The sequence below is a fragment of the Mugil cephalus genome, chromosome 8, assembly GCF_022458985.1.
Source record: "Mugil cephalus isolate CIBA_MC_2020 chromosome 8, CIBA_Mcephalus_1.1, whole genome shotgun sequence".
NCBI classification, from domain to species: domain Eukaryota; kingdom Metazoa; phylum Chordata; class Actinopteri; order Mugiliformes; family Mugilidae; genus Mugil; species Mugil cephalus.
This window is the reverse complement of record NC_061777.1, coordinates 18480415-18501944: the sequence shown is the minus strand read 5'-3', so window position 1 is coordinate 18501944 and position 21530 is coordinate 18480415. Positions and strand designations below refer to the sequence as shown.

The following is a 21530-nucleotide window of genomic DNA, read 5'->3' as shown; positions in this document are numbered from 1 at the left end:
CGGGGCCCGTTTCACAAGCGGTTTGTACCCACAGCACATGCAGATCACAAATAATCTCGAACGATCGATTTTTGAGCTCTACAGTCCTCCATACTTGCGCTCACATGCAAGTGTGAGGTTTCTCTTGATGAGTTTAAAGTGCCAAAATTAAAGCGTTAGACGATGAGTGTTGTACGTAGCAGCTTGCAAGTGGCAAGTTTCACGAAAAGGGGCCCCTGCTCCACATGTTCCAAACATCTGAAAGCTCCCCAAAGTGTCATGAAGCTTCTTCGTTGGGAGAAGCACTGATGGGAAAACCTTTAATTTGAACACTGTGAAGAGCACAAAGGAACCGCACGATTTGACGGTAAGAAAGAGGGAGTGACGTTCCCACATCCAAATGAGCACCTTCAACCGAATCTGACTCCCAGGAAATGTGCACATTAAGAGCTATAAATAACAAATAAAAAGAAATGTTGGGTATTTCAAATGTTGTTTTATTAACAATGCATCCCTCTGATAGGATTGTATGTTTCTTTAGGTCATCAATGCCCTCAAAAACATACTGTACACATTATACAAGGGAAACCACGGTTCAGGCAAAACAAAAAAAAAAAAAAAAAAAAAAAAAATCTTTTTAAATTATAATACAGTCTTGAGGAAAAAATATAAATAACTTTTTTCTTCTCTGGTCGAGCTCACTCTATGGTACAGACATATAATAAATAGATCGGATCTGACATCACTCAGCTGATCTATGAATCATCTCTCTATGAGTCCATTTGTGTAGCAGCATTATAGCAAGAACAAGCCAATGGAAACAAGAGATCCCTGTTTCCCTGGAAACCTCTCACAACTCCTTTAGTTTATCACATCCCCTCCATCTCACCCAACGACAGACAGTGATATTGCATCGTGGAAACAGATCCAAGGGTAAATATACTCAAAAAACGTTATGGCAGCATGTAAATGGCAACCTATATTTTTTTTTTCTTAAAAAAAAAAAAAAAAAATAAGGAAGGGGGGGTTTACAAGCGGAAACACGTTAAGGTGGCGTTACAAGTTTGCCATGCTTGTAGGGCATGCAGTGGAGGTGAAGCGCGGAGGTAAGAAGGCATAGTGACAGGTAGCTGCAGGTCTGTGAGCAGAGTTTGGTAGTAAATCTGTAACGAAGCAGTCTACAGATAGCTTGTATAACCGAGCGTCTTACCAAAGACTAAGCCAGGTCCTCAGATGCCGACTAAAAAATGCGACGGTTGAAGAAAAAACATTAAAGGTCCTAAGCAAGTAAAGGATGGCATAAACTAGCACTAAATCACATGCTATTCTCCTTATGTACTCTGTAAGGGGCGGTAGATATAATGCTTTAGAAAGTACAATACTAGTGATGTTTGATTGTCTGAGATACAATAGAAAAGTAATTGGCTGTCTGTGCTGACAAGAGGCTACAGGTTGTAGGAAGTGGTGAGGAAGGAGAAGCGAAAGAAGAAATCCGGCTAGAAAGAATCACACGTCAGGGGGGTGGGATATGAACCGGGAAGGCTCACGATACTTGTTAAAAACTGACGGATCCCTCTGTAGTGTTTCGTTGGAGAAAATAACACAAGGTCCCGAGGAATCACCAGGCAGACACGACAACATGTCTTATCTCGTTACAGAAAAAAAAACACCACCTCAGGAAAGAGATAAAATCAACATTATTATTATTATTATTCTTTTCTTTTTTTTTTTTTCTTTTAAATACAGCTCGAGTCTTTGTCTTAACGATCCAGCTTGTTCTTAAGTATTATGTTGATGTATTATTGAGTGTTGCTCAAGATTGCCAACCCATCCGAAAATAGTATTTGGTTAAACGGCTCCCCCTTTCTCCCGCAAACAAATAAAAAGTCTAAAAACAGCATTAGGCGTGACGGGTTACATTTGTTTACAGATACTGACGTCCTTTGTTTCCAGCTCGTGTTCGCTAGAAGAAATGTTGAGTGGTGACCATCTCCTCCTTTTTCCTTGGCTGTGGCACTCTGTTTCGAGCAATAGAAACATATCAAACGTTTCCCCATTTCCCAGACCCATAACTTATATTATCTCAGTCTTGCTTTCTTTCCATGGTTTTAAGGAGCCAGGACTGCAGCTGTGCGGGGGGGAAACACGGGGGGCGGAGGGTGATCAGGATTCTGCGGGAGGGTCGGCGTCTTCTTCGACGGGTTTTGGTAGCTTTGTCAGGATCGCCTCTGCTTCCTCGTACATCTGAACAAAAAACAAAAAAAAAAGGAGACGCGGGTTAGATGCGTTGCGATCGTGAACACACAGTTTCTGAAAAGGTACGGGAAGGGCGGTGGTTTGTCTTACTGGCATAAATTGCACGTCCTGGAAGAGTTCTTGTATGAAGCGTCTTGAGGTCAAGCGAAACATACAATGGGATAAGAGGTGAGAGACCTCGGAGTACAGGCAAATGTCATCAAACGCATAAGGAAACTTCTCCTTTATCCTGAAGAGAAGACACAAATTAGACAAGACAGTGAAAAACTACATATTTCCACAGTGAAACAAATGGCACACATGCTGTTACTGCACCATACACCTTTCAGCATTCCTGCTGCAGCAAACTTAGCAGCATCTGTCCATTTATGTTTGTAACTATGAGCATTTAGTTTCGCTGTGATTAATCACCTGCCATGTCCAGTTTCCTTTGTTTACCTCTTTATTTTTATTCTACGTCTGTAGAACTGGAGACCATACAAGACTGCAAAGGGCTTTCATCTGTTAAAGCTCCTGGAGGAACCCCTTTCAAAACTCAGCCACGCTTCTCCTTCCCTATTTCCACTCTCCGTGCTGCTGTCTGCCCTAAACTGTTGACCACCACAGCTCCCATGAGAGGTCCCGACGCCAGATACGGGATGAGCTGTGATTTATTTTACGACCTGGCTTGTGGGCCTCAACATGCAATGGAGCCTAAATCTCCAAATAGATATTATAATTAATGACTGCCCTATGTTAGAGTCTAGGGGATAAAGAGTTGAAGACCAAGCAGCCATGAGAGCTCCAACAGCGAGGAGTGCAGCCAGGCAAGTCTCCCCAGGTATTTATTTTAATTACCAGGAAATTGAAGTCAATGACATGCGCCACTTAAAGAATCTAGTGCTACAGGGCGAGGAGTGTGAGGATGAGGGGGAGGGGGGTGCAGAATGTATAAAGAGAAAAGAGAGCTTTACGTCAGTAGTCCTGTTTCGTGTCCTTTGGTTCCTACAGAGGAGCTGAGGTTGATGATGAGACGGAGCACCTCCTTCCTCAGCAAGACTCGAGAGGCGGGGCCATCTTCTGATATCGCCTTGCCACCTAAAGGACACAAATAACACATAAATATATATACATACACACTACTGGTCAAGAGATTTAGATCAGCACGCAGTATCCTCTGGTCAGGGCTTCATCCTACAGCAAGAAAATGACCCAAAACTTTAGCCCAAGCTTTACCAGAACTACCTCAGGATAAAAACAAGATGGAAATATTGTTGTTTGTTTTAACTTCAGTTATTTATTTGGTCTATGCCTGCTTTGGCCTGTGGTCCTTCTCAGTATGTTTAGCTTACAGGCAGCATTAGTCTTAAACCTGGGCTTCAACATTAACACATATATCTACCAAATGCTTAACAACAGCACAACAACTCCAGTATAAACTGTAGTCAGTGGTTGACTGACAACATGCACTGAACAATAACAACAGTAAACGTTAGAGCTGTTGCTAATGAATGCAATATGTTGGTGCTGAGTGATAAAGTAAATAGATCTTTGTTTGGTAAGTTAAAGCTCAACCAAAGCTAACGTGTGTGCGCACGCTTCATAGGGCAGGTGGGGGTAAATGAGAGAGGTGGATCATACCACTGCAATGCAAGGGGGAGGGAGGGGGTGCTGCATGTCCTGCTAAAAATATTATGTTTAAACCACATACTTTCTACTATCGTGCTGATTTTTGTCATTTTTTCATGGACAAGCATTTTAAACACACCTATGCTTTCATTTCAGAGTAAAATGAGACATTAAACTGCATACATTTCAATAAAAAAAAGAAAAGAAATATTGGACTTTTGACCGGCAGTGTATATTTATATAATCTAATATCTATTATCAATAAATGCATAAATATTACCACCATCTAAATACCCTTGGACTATGATGAGATTTGTTTAGTGCACAGTTGTTTAAGGCGGCTATGGCTCAGTAGGTCGAGCGGGTTGTCCTTGAACCGACGGGTTAGCGGTTTGAGTGTCCCATATGCCAAAGTGTCCTTGAGCAAGACATTGAACCCCCAGTTGCTCCCAGTGCAACTGACACTGATGTGTGAATGTGTGCGGGCTTGTGTGAGCGAATGGGTGGATGTGTCTCTGACTGTAAAAGCGCTTTGAGTACCTTTGAGTAGGTAGAAAAGCGCTATATAAGAGCAAGACCATTTACAAACTTATTGCTGCTCATGGTGGACAAATAAATACGGACAAGGATACTATAAAAAAAAAATTCTGATATGAGAACAAAACTGTGAAGTTATTTGTGGCCTTACCAATGACAATGTCACCAGGTGTGGGCGTGCTACAGATTGAGCCTTGTGACACAGCAGCATCACTGCAGCCTGACACCCCAGAGAACTTGGACTGTGGCATCACCTCCAGACGATGGCCGCTCTGACCTCCCCATGACGGGAAGTCGACGTAATCTGTCAGACAAAGAAGAGAATTTCTTGTATCCCGCTCGCAGTTCAAAGTAACAACCCACTGTGTGTGTGCCAGCTCACCGGTCCGAGGGTGCGTGCTGTTGATCTGCGGCTGTGTGGGGTATCCGAGAACAATGGCTCCTACGCAGTAGAGGCAGTTTTCTTCGGTGTGTTCCTGCAGGCCTGTCTCCTCTGAACCCACCACATGGTTCTGGGTGTCGCCTCGGCACACTATCAGCTCCGAGATACTAAACTGCTGCTTCAGCACTGGAATGGCAGGGCGGTCACCTGCAGATACAGAGGAAAGCACAAACGAGGATCTACTTCAGAATCTGCTTCTTCTCACATTTCGTGCGATTTCACCAGCTTAAAGTCGCGTTTACCGTCGCCGTCGCCAAAAAGGAAGCGTTTCCGCTCTTCTGAAGGCGGACTGATCCTCTGCTGAAAGTACGCCGAGTCTCTGATGTGGAACATGTCGTTGATGTCCATTGGTAGCGCTAAACCGACGTAGTCATCGTTGCACCCGAAGGTGGCACTAGAGACCATGGAGCGCACTGAAGAGCAGCGGTGCATGGTGCTTTGGTTGATGGGACTGAGCAGTTCCTCTTTATCCAGAGAGGCAAAGCTCAGAGCTTTCAGAAACCTAGGGAGGGCGAGAGGAGAGGCGTGTGAGAGGATACGGGGGGAGAGACTGGGAAAGAAAAGGAACACGGAGAGTAAGTGAAAAAAGGGGTTTGATAAAAGCACAGAGACGAAGACTCATTAATGGACTCTAAAGCCTGGTGTACTGTAGCAAGCTATCAGGGCAGCGGCAACAAGCTATTCAGTCATTAAAATCCTTTTAATACCACAAAAAAAAAAAAAAAAAAAAAAAACAGTCGCAAGATCTACCACACGGCACCTGGTTCTACCCCTATGATGTTTATACAGTTACATTTATATATATTTGAACAATGACACAAGATTTGTTATTTTAGCTGTTTACCAAAACACGTTTAAGACACAGTTTGAGTTTACTCAATATGGGCTTAAAGTGCAGACTCTCAGCAGTAAGGGTGTTCACATCCAAACTGGAGGAAGGGTTTAGGAAAACATGCAGCCACCTCTTTTTCAAAGGGACCAAAAGTAATTGGACAATTGACTCAGCTATTACATGGGCGGCGTGAGATAGTCCCTCGTTAATCCTTTGTTATTTAAGCAGGTAAAAGGTCTGGAGTTGATTCCAGGACATTTGCATCTGGAATCAGTTGCGGTGAACCCACAACATGAGGTCAAAGGAGATCTCAATGAAAGTACAACAACAGACCACAACACAGAGAAGCCTCAACAATAGAAAGGCCAGATCGGATTTGTCAAAAAACTTCTGCAGACACCAGCCTAGTTCTAGGACAGCATTACTTGGACAAATGAAACTAAGATCAACCTGCACCAGAATGATGGGAAGAGGAAAGTATGCAGAAGGCTTGGAACAGATGATGATCCAAAGGACACCACATCTTCTGTAAAACATGGTGGACACGGTGTTATGGCATGAGCATGCATGGCTTCCAATAGCACTGGTCACTGCTGTTCATTAATGATGTGACAGAAGACATATAGCCAAATAAATGCTAAATATACGGATATACTTTCTGCTCAGATTCAGCCAAATGCACCAAAGGACGGCGCTTCACAGTATAGATGGGCAATGACCCAAAACACACAGCAGAAGCAACTCAGGAGTTTTAAGTTAAAAAAAGGAACATTCTGCAATGTCTGGGTCATTCACCAGATCTCAGCCCGATCAAGGATGAATTTAACTTAGAGACAGCTGTAGTAAAGACCTGGCAAAGCATCACAAAGGAGGAACCCCAGCGTTTGGTGATGTCCATGGGGTCGAGACTTCAGGCAGATGGCATTGCCAGCGATGGATTCTCAATCAAGTATTGAAAATGAACATTTTGTCCATGATAATATTCATTTGTCCAGTTACTTCTGAGCCCCTTTGTGTAAAGATAATTCCTAAACATTTCATACGATATTTTTGTTCAAACCCTTGAATTAAACCCGAAAGTCTGCTTTCAACTGCATCTTAGTTTCTTAATTTCAAATCTGATATGGTCTCAAATTATGAAGATTGTGTCACTGCTCAAATACATATGGTCATAACTGTATCTTAAGGAGGGGATACAGGGAACAACTAGAGAACGGGTGCTTGATACAGGTCGAAGCAACAGCCAACCAACTGTAGGTACGGGGATGTTACTACTCTAGTAAGAGAAGCAACAACATATTTGTCTGGATTGGTGCTAGGAGCTACATCTCTACTCAGGAGGACACCGGGTACGCCCACCCACCGCGGAACGATCGTAGACAGTCTGCGATATGGATTTACGATACTGGGCTCTGGACATGTGCCCCTCCTGACTGATATCCTGACAGACACAAGCACAGAAAACACACTCACACCTGTCAGTGTCAAGGTAGATATACGCTAAGAACAGCCCAGGTACATGCTGCAGTAGCACAAATGAAGGCCTCTTTCCTTTTATGGAACAACAACCACAACATCTGGGAAAAAAAACACATCCATGAAGACAAAGAAAAAACCGTTGCAATCGTTCTCTCCGTCACACTGCCCTTGTAGTGATGGCCGACTTACCTGCGAGGAGTTAATCTCGAGTCCAGGCTGCCGGTCTTCATGGTGATGGTGTCCGTGAACAGCACATCTTTGGCAGGCGAAGCCAACGCTTCACTGTGGGACAAAGACGGGTGTATCCTCTGCTGCTGCAGCCTCTTCAGTGTAGCATAGCCCAGCGCGTCTCTGGGGCTGGTGTACATGAAGCTACAATCGGCCAGGCTTTTGATGGTGGCCACGGAGGGAGACTTGAGGGACTGAGCTCGGCGGGGCAGAGTGTGCGAAGAGCCCGGTGGTACCAGAGAGACAGTAGAGGACTTGGACGTGGACATGTGGTTAGTCTGGGCCTGGGGGGTAAGGGAAGAGAGGGTTTTGACAGTCTTGGCAGACACGACTGTGTTGAGGCTCACACAGTCGGAAGAGTCTGGTTCAGGCTCCGGATGCTCCGGGTTCCCAACAGTCTCCCGGGAGGGACTGGAGCTCATGGAGCTGATACCACTGGTGGTGGTGTCCGTGTTAAAGCTCTGACTGCGGCTTTTAAACTGAGTCCCTCCACCACCCCCACCCACATTGCCCCCGCTAGAAGAGGAGCCGCCATCTCCTCCTGCTAGGCGCTCTCGGCTGCTCTGCTCTCTCTCTCTGTTGTGGTGCTCCACAGCCCCATGCCCTCCAAGGCCACTGAGTCCGAGGCCTGAACCTCCTCCCCTGGGCAGCCTGCCATCGACAAGATGCTCCTCCGAGCCCCCCCTGGTCCCGACCAAGGACGCCTCCAGGCTGACCGTTGGACTCTTTGGCATTCCTCTGCCATTAAACACAGTGGTGAAAACGTCCCCCTGGTTCGGGCTGTACACCGAGGGCTCCGTCACCGTCCGGTTCCGCCTCATGTTCCCCGTCTTGAGCTCGGTGGGGGTGCGAGAGCCCGACGGGGTCTTGGGGTCGCTAGTGGAGCGCAGCTTCTTGCTGGGGAGGGACAGGGAGTTGAGAAAGCGGTTGCGAACGAAGCGAGTGGAGGCCAGGATTGTGAAGGGGCTGCGGTCTTTAACAGGTTTGGAGTGTAGATAGAAAGAGGACTCGTCTGACTGGTCCAGAACATCACACTTGTCATCATCCAGGATGTACATATCTAAGAGAACAAGAGGGAATTAAGAATACAATACGTCTAACACACCTGACTACTACAGCTGGTTTTAGTAATGATAGCAATTATGAACATAAATACAATTTGAAGGGTTTTTCTAACTGCAAATGTTACAGATAAAGGACGTCCTACGTACTTGGTTGAGACTCGCTCTCACTGTTATGGCGGGAGCTGGTGGATTCAGAGTTCAGACTGAGTGTGCTTGGTACTGAAGAGAGTTCAGAAGTCAGTTGTGCGTCGACCTCCTCCGGAGTGACAGGCCACAGCGTCCTGCGACTGTGTCTGACGGCATCCCAACCATACTGCTTCAGCACCTCACAGCCCTGCCTGGTCTTGGAGATCACACCCAGCACGTACACACACGTCCTGTGGACGAGATAGGAAAAATACAAAAGTGAGTTTTGGTAGAGAGATGCGGTAGTGAGAGATTAAAAAAAAAAAAAAAAAAAAAAATGAGCATCTCACCCTCGCACCGACAGCACTTCACAGTGCTGAGCCAAAGCGAGGATGTCAGGAATGACATTTTCCTCCTGCAGGAGATTCAGACCCCAGTTGGAAGAGCCAATGTTGCCCTGAAATTTAAAACAAGAAACATACACCATCAGAGCCATATCTTTAGAAGAACCGTGATGACTTTTAATTGAGGTGACATGAAGTGAGAGTAAATATTACGGACCAGTGCCCAGAGAGCAGCCTTCAGCTGTTTAATGCCCTCCCAGGTGTCCAGCATCGGGGAGCGAACTGTGTAGCTGAGGTCAGGCACCACACTCTGAAAACAAACATAGACATGAGGAGGCCTGGTAACTCTAAACAACCCACTGCCCACTTGGGCTTCTTGAATGAATCACTGACCTGAGCCTCCAACAGATGACAGCCTGTTTTATCATGGACCAGCTGACCGTACAAGTGCACAGGGAGATAGACATTTGGTCTTTGTAACCTGGAGGTACAACCGAATAAATTAGGCACACATTTCACTCCCGTGGCTCATCAAGTGAAGACGAACTCCGCCTCCTCACCTTTGGTTGCTGCGTCTAACGTAGTTGTCTCCATCTACAGGTTTGCGGTAAGTTGTTAGTGCTTCATTGAGCTGCTCCTCTATCAGGTCGACATACTTAAGGTTGTACTCCTGCCAAGAAGGAATGCAGTTTTATCTTAGTGGGCGGCCTTTTTATAATATAAATACAATAGCCAAATTTGGTAAATAAAACATCACTGAGTGGACTTTATCTGATTTCTTGATAATACCTTCTGCCATTTATCGAGCTGTTTGCTGACGTAGCCCCTCTCATTGAGGTAGGAGAAACCTTTAGGAATGGACAGGAACCTAAAGAGCAGGGGGGGAAGGATATGTGGTACATTAAGGGAGTTCTATAATGATAAAAGTACATATAATCTGTACTCTACATGTACTCTTGCCATTTCAGGTTAACACCCACCTGAGGAGCAACAGGAGGCCCTTGTCCCCCAGGTGGGACACAGCTGGTTTCAACTGGATTAGAGCATGGAGGTTAGCCTGTGAAGGGGAACAATGAGTACACAATCAGACTGAGACTTTTTTTATATCCAAAAGTAAAATGTTTAACTTTTTTACTGCTATAAGAAAACGATCACTGCTGTGTGATAATCTGGATTTGTTTTCTTTCCATCACCTTGTCTTCACAGGCCTCGTCCAGTATGTCCAGGGCCTCCATAGAAACCGCCTTGCTGTGGTCGTGAAGCTGCGTGACCAGCAGCTCCATGCCCCAGCTACTGAAGAACTCCACGCCCGCACGCAGCAGCACCCGGAGGTGCTTGGTAGCATACAGCCTGCACGTCTGCTCAGACAAGAAGAGGCATTGTTCGATAAGGAGGGGCGCGGGGATATTACAGCAGTTGCCCAGGAGAAAATGCAGATGTTTTTAGAAGCATTTCTGGGCAGTAAAGGAGGATGAGTTCACCCAGATCCTGTCCAGACCATAAGAGATCTTTAAGTAGTAACGCTCTTTTGTTACTAAGAAGCTGTCATAGTGTTCTAGATAACTTGTTAAACTGTATACAAGACAACACTATCTCATTACAACTCTATTAAGTATGTTGTACGTCTTGCTATCTCGTATTAATGTGGAAGTCTTACATCAGTAGCAGCAGTGAGGATCTTGGAGAGGATCACTCTGGCCAGACCGTCTCTGCTGTAGTCCAGTGTGGATACAGCAAGTTTCAGCACAGCATCCTGGTTCTTTACAGAGCACAGGTTCAGCAGGCTGCAAGTACAGAAAACAAGCACCCATGTCACGGCGGGCTGTCGGCAGGACTCGACTCAGGGAAAGCTCAGAGAAGCAGTCAGGCTCTTTTCACTCACCACTGAAACAGGCCACATTTCTCTAGCAGTTTGACTCCTTGTGGGTGAGCAGAGAGTGTCCCCAGGAAGAGGAAGTAGTGCTGGCTGAGTGTCGTGAGCAGGCCGTTGCTCTGGAGACATCGCTCAGGCTTCAGCCCCGAGGATGAGGACAGCCACGACACCATGTCCCTCACCAGGTCCTCTAGGTAACCCTGGCCATCCTGATGACAGGCAGGGGAGAGAGGGCAGAAGAAGCAGGTTAGAAAATGATGAACAAGGCATGTGAGTGTTTGTGTAAACGTCTCTCACCTCATCTGATTCCATGAGAAACTCGACAAACTGACAACCAACCACGGTGAGTTGTCTGGCCTTTAGGTGATCCAACGCCAGGCCAGCGTACAATTTACTACTGGGCTTATAAAAGTACAGCAGCCTTCGGACAAACCTGTGGAAACCAATAATCATTTAGCACAACGTGTGGGGAAAAGCGAGTAAGAACTGCTGATTCAGACGTTTATATGAAGCGTCATACTTGTGCATCTGTTCATCTTTGTTGTTCCTGAGGTTTACATTTGGCCACTGGGAGAGAAAACGACATTTTTAGACGGGAAAACATAAAGAGCTGATTCTGCGGCGCAACATGAGAACAGGCTGACCTTAAGGATGGTGGCGATAAGCAGCCAGTTCCACTCCAGGTTCTGCTTGTGGTTGAGAATGTGACTGTCTCTCAGGTTCATCATCAGTGCTTCTTCTGTGTCCTGAACAGGCAGCGAACATTTATTAGACAATGTTACATGTATATAAAAAAGCAGGAGTCAGAAAACACAATTTAAACTACCTTAAATACTGAAGCAAAGATGTAGCAAATCTTAAAACGTAGCACCTGAAAAGCATGTTGACATTTACCTTTATGACATAGATGTCCCTGTGGACGCGAGTGTGTGAGTCTCTGCGGCTGTGTGTCGACACAGACTTGCGAATGATGTGGTCCAGGTAAAGACTGTGAGGTATCAAACCTTTCTTCTTCTTCTCATGGAAACGTTTCAGATTGTTGACGGCGGCACTGGCCCGACTGGAACACACACAACAATAAGGGCGGGGATGTTTTAAACTGTAACACAGGTTCAAGTGAACTGCGCTCACGGTTAAATGAGCACTGATAGAATATATATTCTATCAGTCAGATTATGATGCTGAATTTGTGTGTGTGTGTGCTTTGAAGATGCTCACAGTCGTTTCTCTTGGGGGATGTCAAAGGAGGCTGCCATGTTGATGAGGGTGGGGAGGCAGTGCAGGTGGTGGCTGTGGGAATGAGGAAGGATGGTGTTTGCCTAAACAACAGAGGAGAAAAATCAAATTAAAGAAATCATTATAAAAATATAGAAGCACCTTTTAAAACTATACAAAAGTCTTAGTCCATGTTAACTTCGCAGGAATTTTATATTACCATGTGTAGAAGTTCTCCCAAGAGGATGGTGGCTCTGACCGCGAGCTGGTCGTCGCTACTAGTCACAACTTCAACAATACCCTGAGTATGAAAAATAAGGGCAGAGGAGAGGATATGGCTTGAACATCTTAAACCTGCTGCGCATAAAGGTGGTGAAATATCATTGTAGCCTTTTATCGTGTGACTGCTTTTCATACTAATTTAGTTACAATTTAAACCAGACACTGTATCCGCTCACCTCTAACAGCCCACTGGTGATGAAGGCAGAAAGAACGAATGCCAGGTAGTTGTCCATCAGGTCGGGCCTAATGACGCAAACAAAGGTAAATACGATATCATGGCTCACGTACAGAGAACACTGAGGTGCCGGCAACTGTGTCGACCTACTCCATTCCTATCACCTCTCACCTAGAGCGGGCCCGGTGGGGTAGGACGACTTTGGCCTCAGCAGCAACAAACCCATCGGACAGTCTCCAAGTGTCCTGGAACCTGGCAGGGTCTGACAAAGACCAGGGAGAAGATCATCTTACACTGTGTCCGTGTGTAAAATATTGGGCTTATTTGGGCTTTTTAACCCAATAGTTTTAATTTTAATTCTATAGATATAAAAGCTGTTCTCCTTACCAACACTTAGAAGGGCTTCCGTGAAGTCTTGAGTTATAATTGGCACAGGGAGCCTGAAAATCTCATACAACACCTCCAGCAAGCCTTTCTGCAGGGTCAGAAATACAAACCTTTGATATGGCTCGAGACAAACTAGAAGGAGCACTTTCACTTTTGTACTCCTTCTGCTATGCAACACAATGAATCCCGAGAGATTTAGTTTTGCTGGAAAGACGACCAGAATGTCTGCACTTGATCTACTGATCTGAGACCATCTGTGACAAATATATCTCACTGTGTGCTTTGATGAACTTTATTTTGAAGTGCTCTGAGTAACTACAGCTTCAAAATAAACACTGCCGGAGCAAAAAGCTCACAGGCAAGAGATCAGCCAATCAGTGGATTATTTTTAAGTCCTACTCCAGACTTGTTTTGAAATATTAGGTATGCATATCAATCAATACTCACCCTCACTTCCATATTTGGTATGCACAGTAAGCCAATTAGAGACTGGATTCCAGAATTGCCAGCCTTGCATAGGTTGATGATTCCTGAGTGAAAAAGACACATATTTAAGAGATTTAACTCACGGAAACGGGAAATCTTGCTAAAATAGGTAGAAACACGACAACATCAGTGGCCTTACCAGACCAGGAGCGGAAGGCAGCCACTATGGCCATTCTGCTCGACAAAAAACGGGACTCTCTGTCTTCCCTGCAACAAGACAACACACACATTAAAAACAGGACGACGTGTTCCATCTGCACAACATCATTAAGTCCTCTGTGCGGGGCTTTCCACAAAGCATTATAGAGCTTCTTTTTTTTTCCCCCCTTTTTTTTTTTTATATAATGATCAGACTATAAAACACAAGCAAAACATCAGAGGATGTCAAGGAGAATCCATAACAAACAAAAGCAAATCTGGCTTAAAGCATTATTGTGTGCTTCACATCCTCTGGCAATTCACTCCGGAGTCAAGCAGGCGTGCTAACAAGAGTCATGTAACAACAACACCACACTAACCCTCAACTTTCTCAATGCGTGCCGTTACCAATATTGGAACACAGCAAACAGTAAACAGAGGGAAATGTCAAGACACTCAATCTTTTTGTTTCCACACACACACACTCACTTGAGTTGCCCTTCAGTCGTGTCTGCGTTGTGGCGATAGTGAAAATCTGTGAAAGGCGCCAGGATTTGCTGGAGGACGGGACACAAAGCACAAAAGATCGATACGTGCACAACACGAGGGACTTCACAGCTTTGAAGCGGCTCGTTTAACATTATTAACCTGCTAGAGATATTAAGACTGTAGCGATGAGTTGCTTCCGTCCCAGGTGTCTGGTTACAGACAATGAGGGCTTGAGAGGAATGCTGTGACTGATGACTGAAAGCCCCATGGGAAGCGCTAATCCTGTGAACTCATGTCTATGTACGTACCTCCAGCTCCACGTCAATACGCACATACTGACGAGTGCGCGGGTGGTTGAGTAGATGGAGGACAGTGGTGATCAGTGCTTCGTTGATGCGACTCAGTTGACAGTCTATTACGTTCTTGAGGATGGTGCTGAGGCCTCCGCGTTTGGCCACTACCTCCGGGTTCTTCAAGGCTATCGGTGCGACACGTTTCTCGGTCATTAACATTTATTTTGTGACATGATGGGGATTGTCTGTCCGCTCACAACCGCAGCACGGCTGCACACAAAGCAGCAGCGTGCGTCCGAGGACGGGCACTCACCTAGCTCACACACGATGGCGATGGCAGCGCGGACCATGCGGTCTCTTTCCTGCAGCCCATCGGTCCCCACGGCAATCAGAGAGTTTGCAATGGAGGTGGGGAACAGCATGGCATTGACAGTGATAATCTACAGAGGGAGAGAGAGAGGAGAGAAACATGAGTCACCGCACGAGCCTGGACAAACAGATGCAAAAAAAACAAAAACAACAGCAATGTTTGTGTGACCACTTCTTCGAGGACTCTTTCAAAAACACAAAATGCCAGAATATTTCAAATGAAAAGATTTTATTTATTTAAAATAGGCCAGGTCACGTGTCGCGATGTGAACCTGAGGGTTATGTTACCGCCTGTACAGCCGATGTCATGAAACCACCGCTTAAATATGTGTGTGTCTGTGTGTGTGTGTGTGTGTGTGTGTGTGTGTGAGGAAGGTTTACAGTAAACTACAGAAAGAGCTATAAATACCCTCGCCTGCAGACTTGTGCAAACCATCCACACTGACACTGCTGCTAACCCCAGGATCTTTTGGGCTGCACTGTGTTGTCACAAGGCTGATCAGTGTGGGCAAACGGTTAAAAGTAATATAGAAATTGAAGATTGTTTTTTTTTGTCTTTTACCTTTCGGACCAGTCGCAGGGCCTGAGTCCTCTCGCCCTCATTGCTCTGCTGGATGTCAATGCATCTGAAAGGACCCACAGGCATCATTAATCATATCATTCTCTTTGTACCACAGCCAGCAAGTACAAGAAAAACAATCTTGAGAACATTTTGTACGACACATCGAATGGTTTTGCACATTTCATAACAAATTAAGTGACGTCAGCACGAGTCCATCTTTACTGTGCTGGTTAAAGCAGGATCTTACCTGGCTATCAAATAATCCACCTGTAGTCTGAGGACCTTCTGCAGCACAGTGGTGTCTCTGATGAGGTAGCGGAGCGCCCGCAACCCCGCAGCACGCACTTCCTTAGCCTCATTTAATAGAGCTAGTCGCAGACTGGGGGGTTAAAAATCAAACACTCACATGTCTAAGATTGAAACTGGATGACAAGAGACTTGTTTCTTTCATTATTTCATGAACTTTCAGCATCAAAATCAACATTACAAATGCTCAACATCTTAACTGATGTCATGTATTCACTTACCAAATTATGATTTCTTCATATGTAAACCCAAAGTTTTCTTCATGGTGGCCAATGCTGCATAGCAGCTGTAACACAGAAATAGAACAGACGGTAAATGATCTGAACGACTGTTATTAGCACGGCTTTGGTGGAGGACAATAATAATAAACCTAGCTGGTATTGTGACAGCATCATAAGTGAGTGGAGCAACTTCAAAATGGCACCATCTTTCATCTGATGAAGCACAACATTTTCCAGCAGGTGGCTGTAAAAGCCAAGCGGGAGGGTTTGTCATCGGTTAGCTGTTAGAAGGAGAATGAATAATGTTGTGCTTTCACTGGTGGTAACTGGAGGCTGTAAGAATGAAAGTGAAAGTGGCAACACATTCACTAGGTGTTAGGTGAAGAGGGTTAGCTTGTGTCACCCCCACCACTTGTTGTTTGCCCGTGCATGTGTTTGTGTGAACGTGAGGATGACAACACAAAGCATTCAATAGCTTCACCAATTCTGTCGTATTCATCTGCCCATAGTCCGGCTATTGCTATGCTCCTGTGTTCTCTACATGCCTGGCAGCATGGCCCCGTTTCCAGCGTGAATGTCCACATTTAGCCACCTTCATTAACAGGGGCCCACACACAGGCAGTTGGTGTCAGCTGGGAGGCCCAAGCTAACGGCAACGCAGTCAAAAGCATATTGTATATAAAAGGGCTCTTGGGGAAAGGATGCTGCCACTTTGTAGCTGTTACCTCTCTTATAGATACACAGAAGCAACATAGCGGACGATACTCCGTTACAATACCCCTTGCGATCTACCTCTGCAGATCCTGATACTGAAAATAAATTAAACGTGTTAGTGTTGTTGAAAGTGTGTCTCAGAGCTGAGCTTACGACACAGCAAAGCAGGATGGGGTGAGTGATGAGCAGCAGGGCAAGAAGGGGGGTTGTTTTAAACCAGTTATGATGTCAGATCCCAAGCAGGCCCGAGGAGGGAGAGAGTACATGGGGAAGGGGGCATGTAACGCTCTCCGGAGGGATTAGGTCACCCTCACCGTCCTGGAACCCTTATAAGGAATGAGAGTCACGGCGATCCAACAGACAACCACACTCACACACACACACACACACACACACACACACACCCACGTCATAGCTACTACCCTGCAGTCAGTTGTAAACAAGAGAGTTAGGTGTGCGGATTACAGACACACTCACAGACTCACACTTAGCCTTCAGCCTGACACAATGCCAACACTCACTGGCTACGCAGCCACCAACAATTGTCCAGAATCTGTCCACAACAGTCGGTCAGTCAGTCAGAAGTGGTTTGAGGTAGTGTGTCGCTCTGCAGAAACCAGTGCTCAGGGTTAATGAATCGGACAGTTGTGTGAACGGCTTCAACATTTCTCTGTGCCGTGACAGTGGGCAGCAGAAACAATGTGTGCATGGAACTTCTCGTTTTCTAATCATGCGCATCTTTCAGTCATTAAGTAATGCTGTTAATGCCTATCAAAAAAGGATGACAAATCAAGACTATTCCAGTTGGGTAGAAGGCAGAAACGTACCCGGGAGTGACACAAAAATCAAAGAAACACTGTTCACATTCAACATTCATTGTATGCAAACATTCACAACCAGATCACGAACACCTCCATTTTTTTCTTTTCATTTTTCACTCAATTAATCTGCCCATCACAACCATCGTCTGCTAATAAATAGGACAGACACAGGCGTCCAGGACGATTAAGTTTAGCTGAACAAGACTGATGCAAATATGTCATAAACAGCATGTATTGGGAAATCTTCAGACTTGCCATTGACATTATAGTGAAAGGGAAAAAAAGTAGATTTTTGAATATTTTCAATATCTTTTTAGTTTAAGTATTTTAACTTTAGCTTGTAAATCTTTGGAAATGATACCTTTTTTAGCACTATTTTGCATATACTTGTATTCTTTTGCACAGAAAAGGAGAAGCTTTCCAATCTCATTGTATGGTATATTATGACAACATAGGGCATTCTATTCTATTCTATTCTATTCTATTCTATTCTATTCTATTCTATTCTATTCCAGAATTAACAGTGTGTCAGTTTCACAGGAACATTAACTGGACATTATTAATCCTAAGTTTCAAAGTCAGAGTGCAGCGCTTGATGCACATTAGATTGGAGTGCTTTCCCGTCCCTAGAGCTCCTCTTACATTAACTATTAGCATCACAGTGACAGGAACATCTAGGCCTGCTGGCAGCAACACCCAGGAGGACAGGATCGAGGAGAGGTCAGTGGTGACATGTCAACATTTTCAGATAGACAACCTGAGTCATCCATCTTGAAAAGCTGCATGTTAGGCTTTCACAAAATTTAAATAGAGTATAAAACGCTGCCTTAAATAACAAATTAAACGGGGGGGTGAAATTATTATAACTTAAAGGTTTACCTTTATGAAGTTGTTCAGGTGGCCCAGTTTTCGCATGTTACTGACTCCATGCGGTTTGGCCACATTTTGAAGGATTTCTTTGAAGTTTTCTGACGGTTCTGCAGGAAAATGCCAAGAAGAACAATGTAACTAAGGAGAGCATTAAACCTTATTGCCATAATATGAGCTGATGAACCATAATTGATATGTTGCAGGAAGGAAGTTGGTTTAGCTGGTCGCACTAATTTAGTGTGTACAGTCAAAACAAGCCATTGACTGTAAAAGAAAAAGAAAAAGAAAAAAAAAGACCATGGCGGGGAAGTGTTTTTGTTTTCAGTTCCTTCCAACTCACAGTTTAATGTCCTTTACAAATGTTTTTTTTTTTCTATAAATAGGAGTACTCTCTTGGCAAGAATCAATGCCCCTGCAAGGAAACTGCATTTCGGCGAAAAGATAAATGGAAGAGAAATTGTGAATGCACTGGATGAACTGGAATGAACTGGAGATTATTTTCTCCTGAGTAACAAAGTCTTCCAGAGGATCGTCCTGATTTCATGTGAGTTGGTCAAATAATAATCAGCATCAGTATTAGTTACAAGTATTAAGAGCTTCAGGGACTGTACTACTGTGAATGAAAATGCAAACACTAAATTAGTGCGAAAAAATTCTTTAAGACATAAAATATACAGTTGCAAGCATTTTCAGCCAAAGTTATAGCACGATAATGCTCCAAATACGATCGGACACCCATTCAATGACAGGACTCTATCTGAACAAGAAGTGTCTTGCAGGTGGATTTGTGTCCCACTTAGAAATATTCATGCTACAAAACCCTCGCGCACAGACATCAAATGGGAAGTTGGGTTTTATGGTCTTTAATGTATTCACACAGACGTGGTTTGGTCTCCAGTTTTAGCGCTGCACTGAAGTCTCGAGGAGACATTTTGTCATTAAATGGCCAAAAGCAACGCGGAGACCATTTCCATGAATCCTGTCAACGGGACTGCAGTTAACCGGCATTTCAGGTGCAAAGCGTCCCCAGTTGCACGGTCGCGATAAAACCCGGAGGGATGTGATCTACAGCACTAAGGCAGATGACTGGTGCTCCGTGTAAACAAACTGGTACGCGGCGGTGTTGCTGGAGGAGTGGATGTGGCCGGGCTGTGCAGCAGTGTGCCACCAGAAGGACCAGCCTGCGCTGCGTCTATGCTGCGAACAGCCCTGGGACACGATGTATCACGCAGCCGGCGATGACCAATGCGTGACTGCAGTACTTACGCCTGCTTGGCTAAATAACAGGCTATGTCTCCCACTCACACCGATCAAAAACAACAGAGCGTCGTCACGGCTGGTTAGCTGTGGTAGCTGGCTAACGCTAACTCAGCTAGTTAGCTCGCTACCGCCTGTTATTATGATACCGAGAGCAATGTTTTTACCCGAAACAGAAAGGAGAACAGACAAAATAACAACAGCAACGACAGGACAAGTGCAAAAACCGCATAGATTGTTGCCCAACAAGGCTAGCATTTGCAAAAATCCCCCTCATCCATTTTGAGCAATAATCGCTCTCAGGGTGATGTGATGAAGCCTCTACTTACCTCTGGTCAGATCCAGCGGTACGTTCTCTTCCCCGCTGTCATTCCGACCTGTCAAAAACACACACCGTGGACGCGGTGAGGGACCACTCCGAGGTCATCACGTGCATGGGAAAATCTACTTTTGCAATATCTCACCATTACAGCTGCCACGGAATCGAGTTTTTCACGCTTACCTCGCATCCGAAGACTCCGGATAGGACGGCCGCGGAAGCTGGCCGCCATGTTTCCAGGAACATACACAACACCGGAAACTTCGCGGACTCTCGCGAGAAAACAAGCGACGGATGTTGCCGCTGCCGCTGGAACCAACAGACCTGAGATCAGCTGAATCCTCCTAATATCCGTGCAATCTCATGAGGGATGAAAGGATAAATCTGATCTGGCGACTGTATTTTAGTCATCAAATAAGAAGCCCACCAACTGGACACCAGAAGAGTATTGCACGAAACCAGGATAAGGGATTATGCCGGGATATATTGGTTATCCTGGATGAATTTCTCCTCAACTCGGTTGCACAAAAGCAGGATAACTTAGTACAAGCAACTAAGTTCAAGTAACCATGGTGATTTATCCTCTGCAGCTAGCCTGCTTCAGACCAGGCTAAGAACCAGGATAAGATCGATCCTGTGTTGGATCTGTTGTCAACACTGTGAGAGATTAATGTGTTTTAAAGCATTTCCATGGTCTTTCTACACATGTTAGATGATTTCAGTCATCCTGCATCCAAATATTATAAATATAGTCATTTCATTTGCTGGTTGATTTTTAGTTTTAGTAGTGTTTATTTACACAGATTATATATAAAGACAAAAGCTCATATCAGTAGACAAAATATTTAAACAAAACAAAGGAAGAAGCAAGATTTATTTGGAATCTTGTCTTTATTAATATAACTTAGGCTTAGACTTAGACAGACTTTAATGATCCATGAGGGAATTTACTTGGTCACAGTAGCTTCGTTGCACATAAAAGTAAACTATTAAAAACCACAAGCTTCTAAAAGATACAAAAATCAGACAGTACAATACAATACAGATGTAAAAATAAATGAATAATAAAAATAATAAGAAAAATACATAGGAAAGAGAAAGAGAAAAAAATGAAAGAGAATTATATATCACTATTCTAACGGTTCCGCATCATTCTGACTTTTGATTTTAACTTGATCAATCTTTGTAGTCATTCATTTGGTTTTATTACTGTCAGGCCTACTGTTATATAACAATACCAATAAAGACTACTTGTCAAAGTTCTGTCAGAGGTTTGATTAGTATGTGGATCATTGTAGTTGATGAGATTTTTACTTTTAAAGATGGAGTTGAAAGACGGTCTCAATTATGGCTGACGGGGGCAATATAGTGTAGATATAGGTCCAACTCCCCATTCTACTGTTTCCTCTTCATAATGGCATATCCATTTTTATATTATATTTGTATATTATGTGATGTATATTTGTCTATTTGTAAGCACCTCGGATATTATGAGTATCTAACAAGACAACATTGCTGGCCAATTGGTCAGAGAACAACATATTGCCAATTTTATTTCCTAAACTTAAATACTGAATTCAGAATTTTTGTCAACAAATTACTTTGTTGTACATTGTGTGGTACCTTTTTCTGTGTATGTGCATTTTGTCTAGTATTAGTTCAAAGTCCCACCTCTCCAAATCATTTGTATACCTCACATTCACGGTAAAAGAAAAAAGGACACTTTTTTTTCTAGATAAAATTCTATTTTACAAGCACCATTTTTCAGCTTTGAGCCTGGAGTATAGAGCAAAAGCCACACGAAATAACACACTCCATCACAAATACAGTTAGAGTGTCTCTGGTTCCTGTAACGCAT

General features: G+C 44.3%; 1 protein-coding gene across 2 annotated transcripts; it reads right to left on the bottom strand.

Moving 5' to 3' along the window:
- Window positions 1-455: 455 nt before the first annotated feature.
- LOC125011991 (rapamycin-insensitive companion of mTOR-like) lies at window positions 456-19959 on the bottom strand. 2 transcript variants are annotated; one of them, XM_047591571.1, is made up of 37 exons: window positions 19856-19959; window positions 19683-19730; window positions 18106-18203; window positions 15692-15756; window positions 15412-15543; window positions 15165-15228; window positions 14547-14673; window positions 14249-14418; window positions 13941-14008; window positions 13453-13520; window positions 13275-13357; window positions 12828-12915; window positions 12612-12702; window positions 12442-12508; window positions 12204-12284; window positions 11987-12087; window positions 11663-11828; window positions 11413-11514; window positions 11289-11335; window positions 11066-11201; window positions 10778-10977; window positions 10553-10679; window positions 10089-10253; window positions 9876-9952; window positions 9685-9763; window positions 9456-9565; window positions 9289-9376; window positions 9113-9205; window positions 8902-9008; window positions 8573-8802; window positions 7323-8421; window positions 5065-5372; window positions 4763-4969; window positions 4532-4684; window positions 3189-3312; window positions 2326-2464; window positions 456-2223 (listed from the first exon to the last, which is right to left on the bottom strand). In XM_047591571.1, exons 1-37 carry the CDS (start codon window positions 19902-19904, stop codon window positions 2143-2145), a joined length of 5238 nt encoding a protein of 1745 aa, XP_047447527.1. In that variant the 5' UTR covers window positions 19905-19959; the 3' UTR covers window positions 456-2142. The 2 variants fall into 2 exon arrangements, with proteins under 2 accessions (XP_047447527.1, XP_047447528.1); XM_047591572.1 differs by having other exon boundaries at window positions 5065-5324.
- Between the last annotated feature and the right edge of the window lie 1571 nt (window positions 19960-21530).

Coding starts and splice junctions, on each gene's coding strand:
- LOC125011991 (XM_047591571.1), bottom strand. CDS start 19,904: ATGGCGGCCAGCTTCCGCGGCCGTCCTATCCGGAGTCTTCGGATGCGA. Junction 15,544..15,691: donor TATGAAGAAATCATAATTTG/GTAAGTGAATAC, acceptor TTAACCCCCCAG/TCTGCGACTAGCTCTATTAA. Junction 9,953..10,088: donor ACGAGGCCTGTGAAGACAAG/GTGATGGAAAGA, acceptor TCCCCTTCACAG/GCTAACCTCCATGCTCTAAT.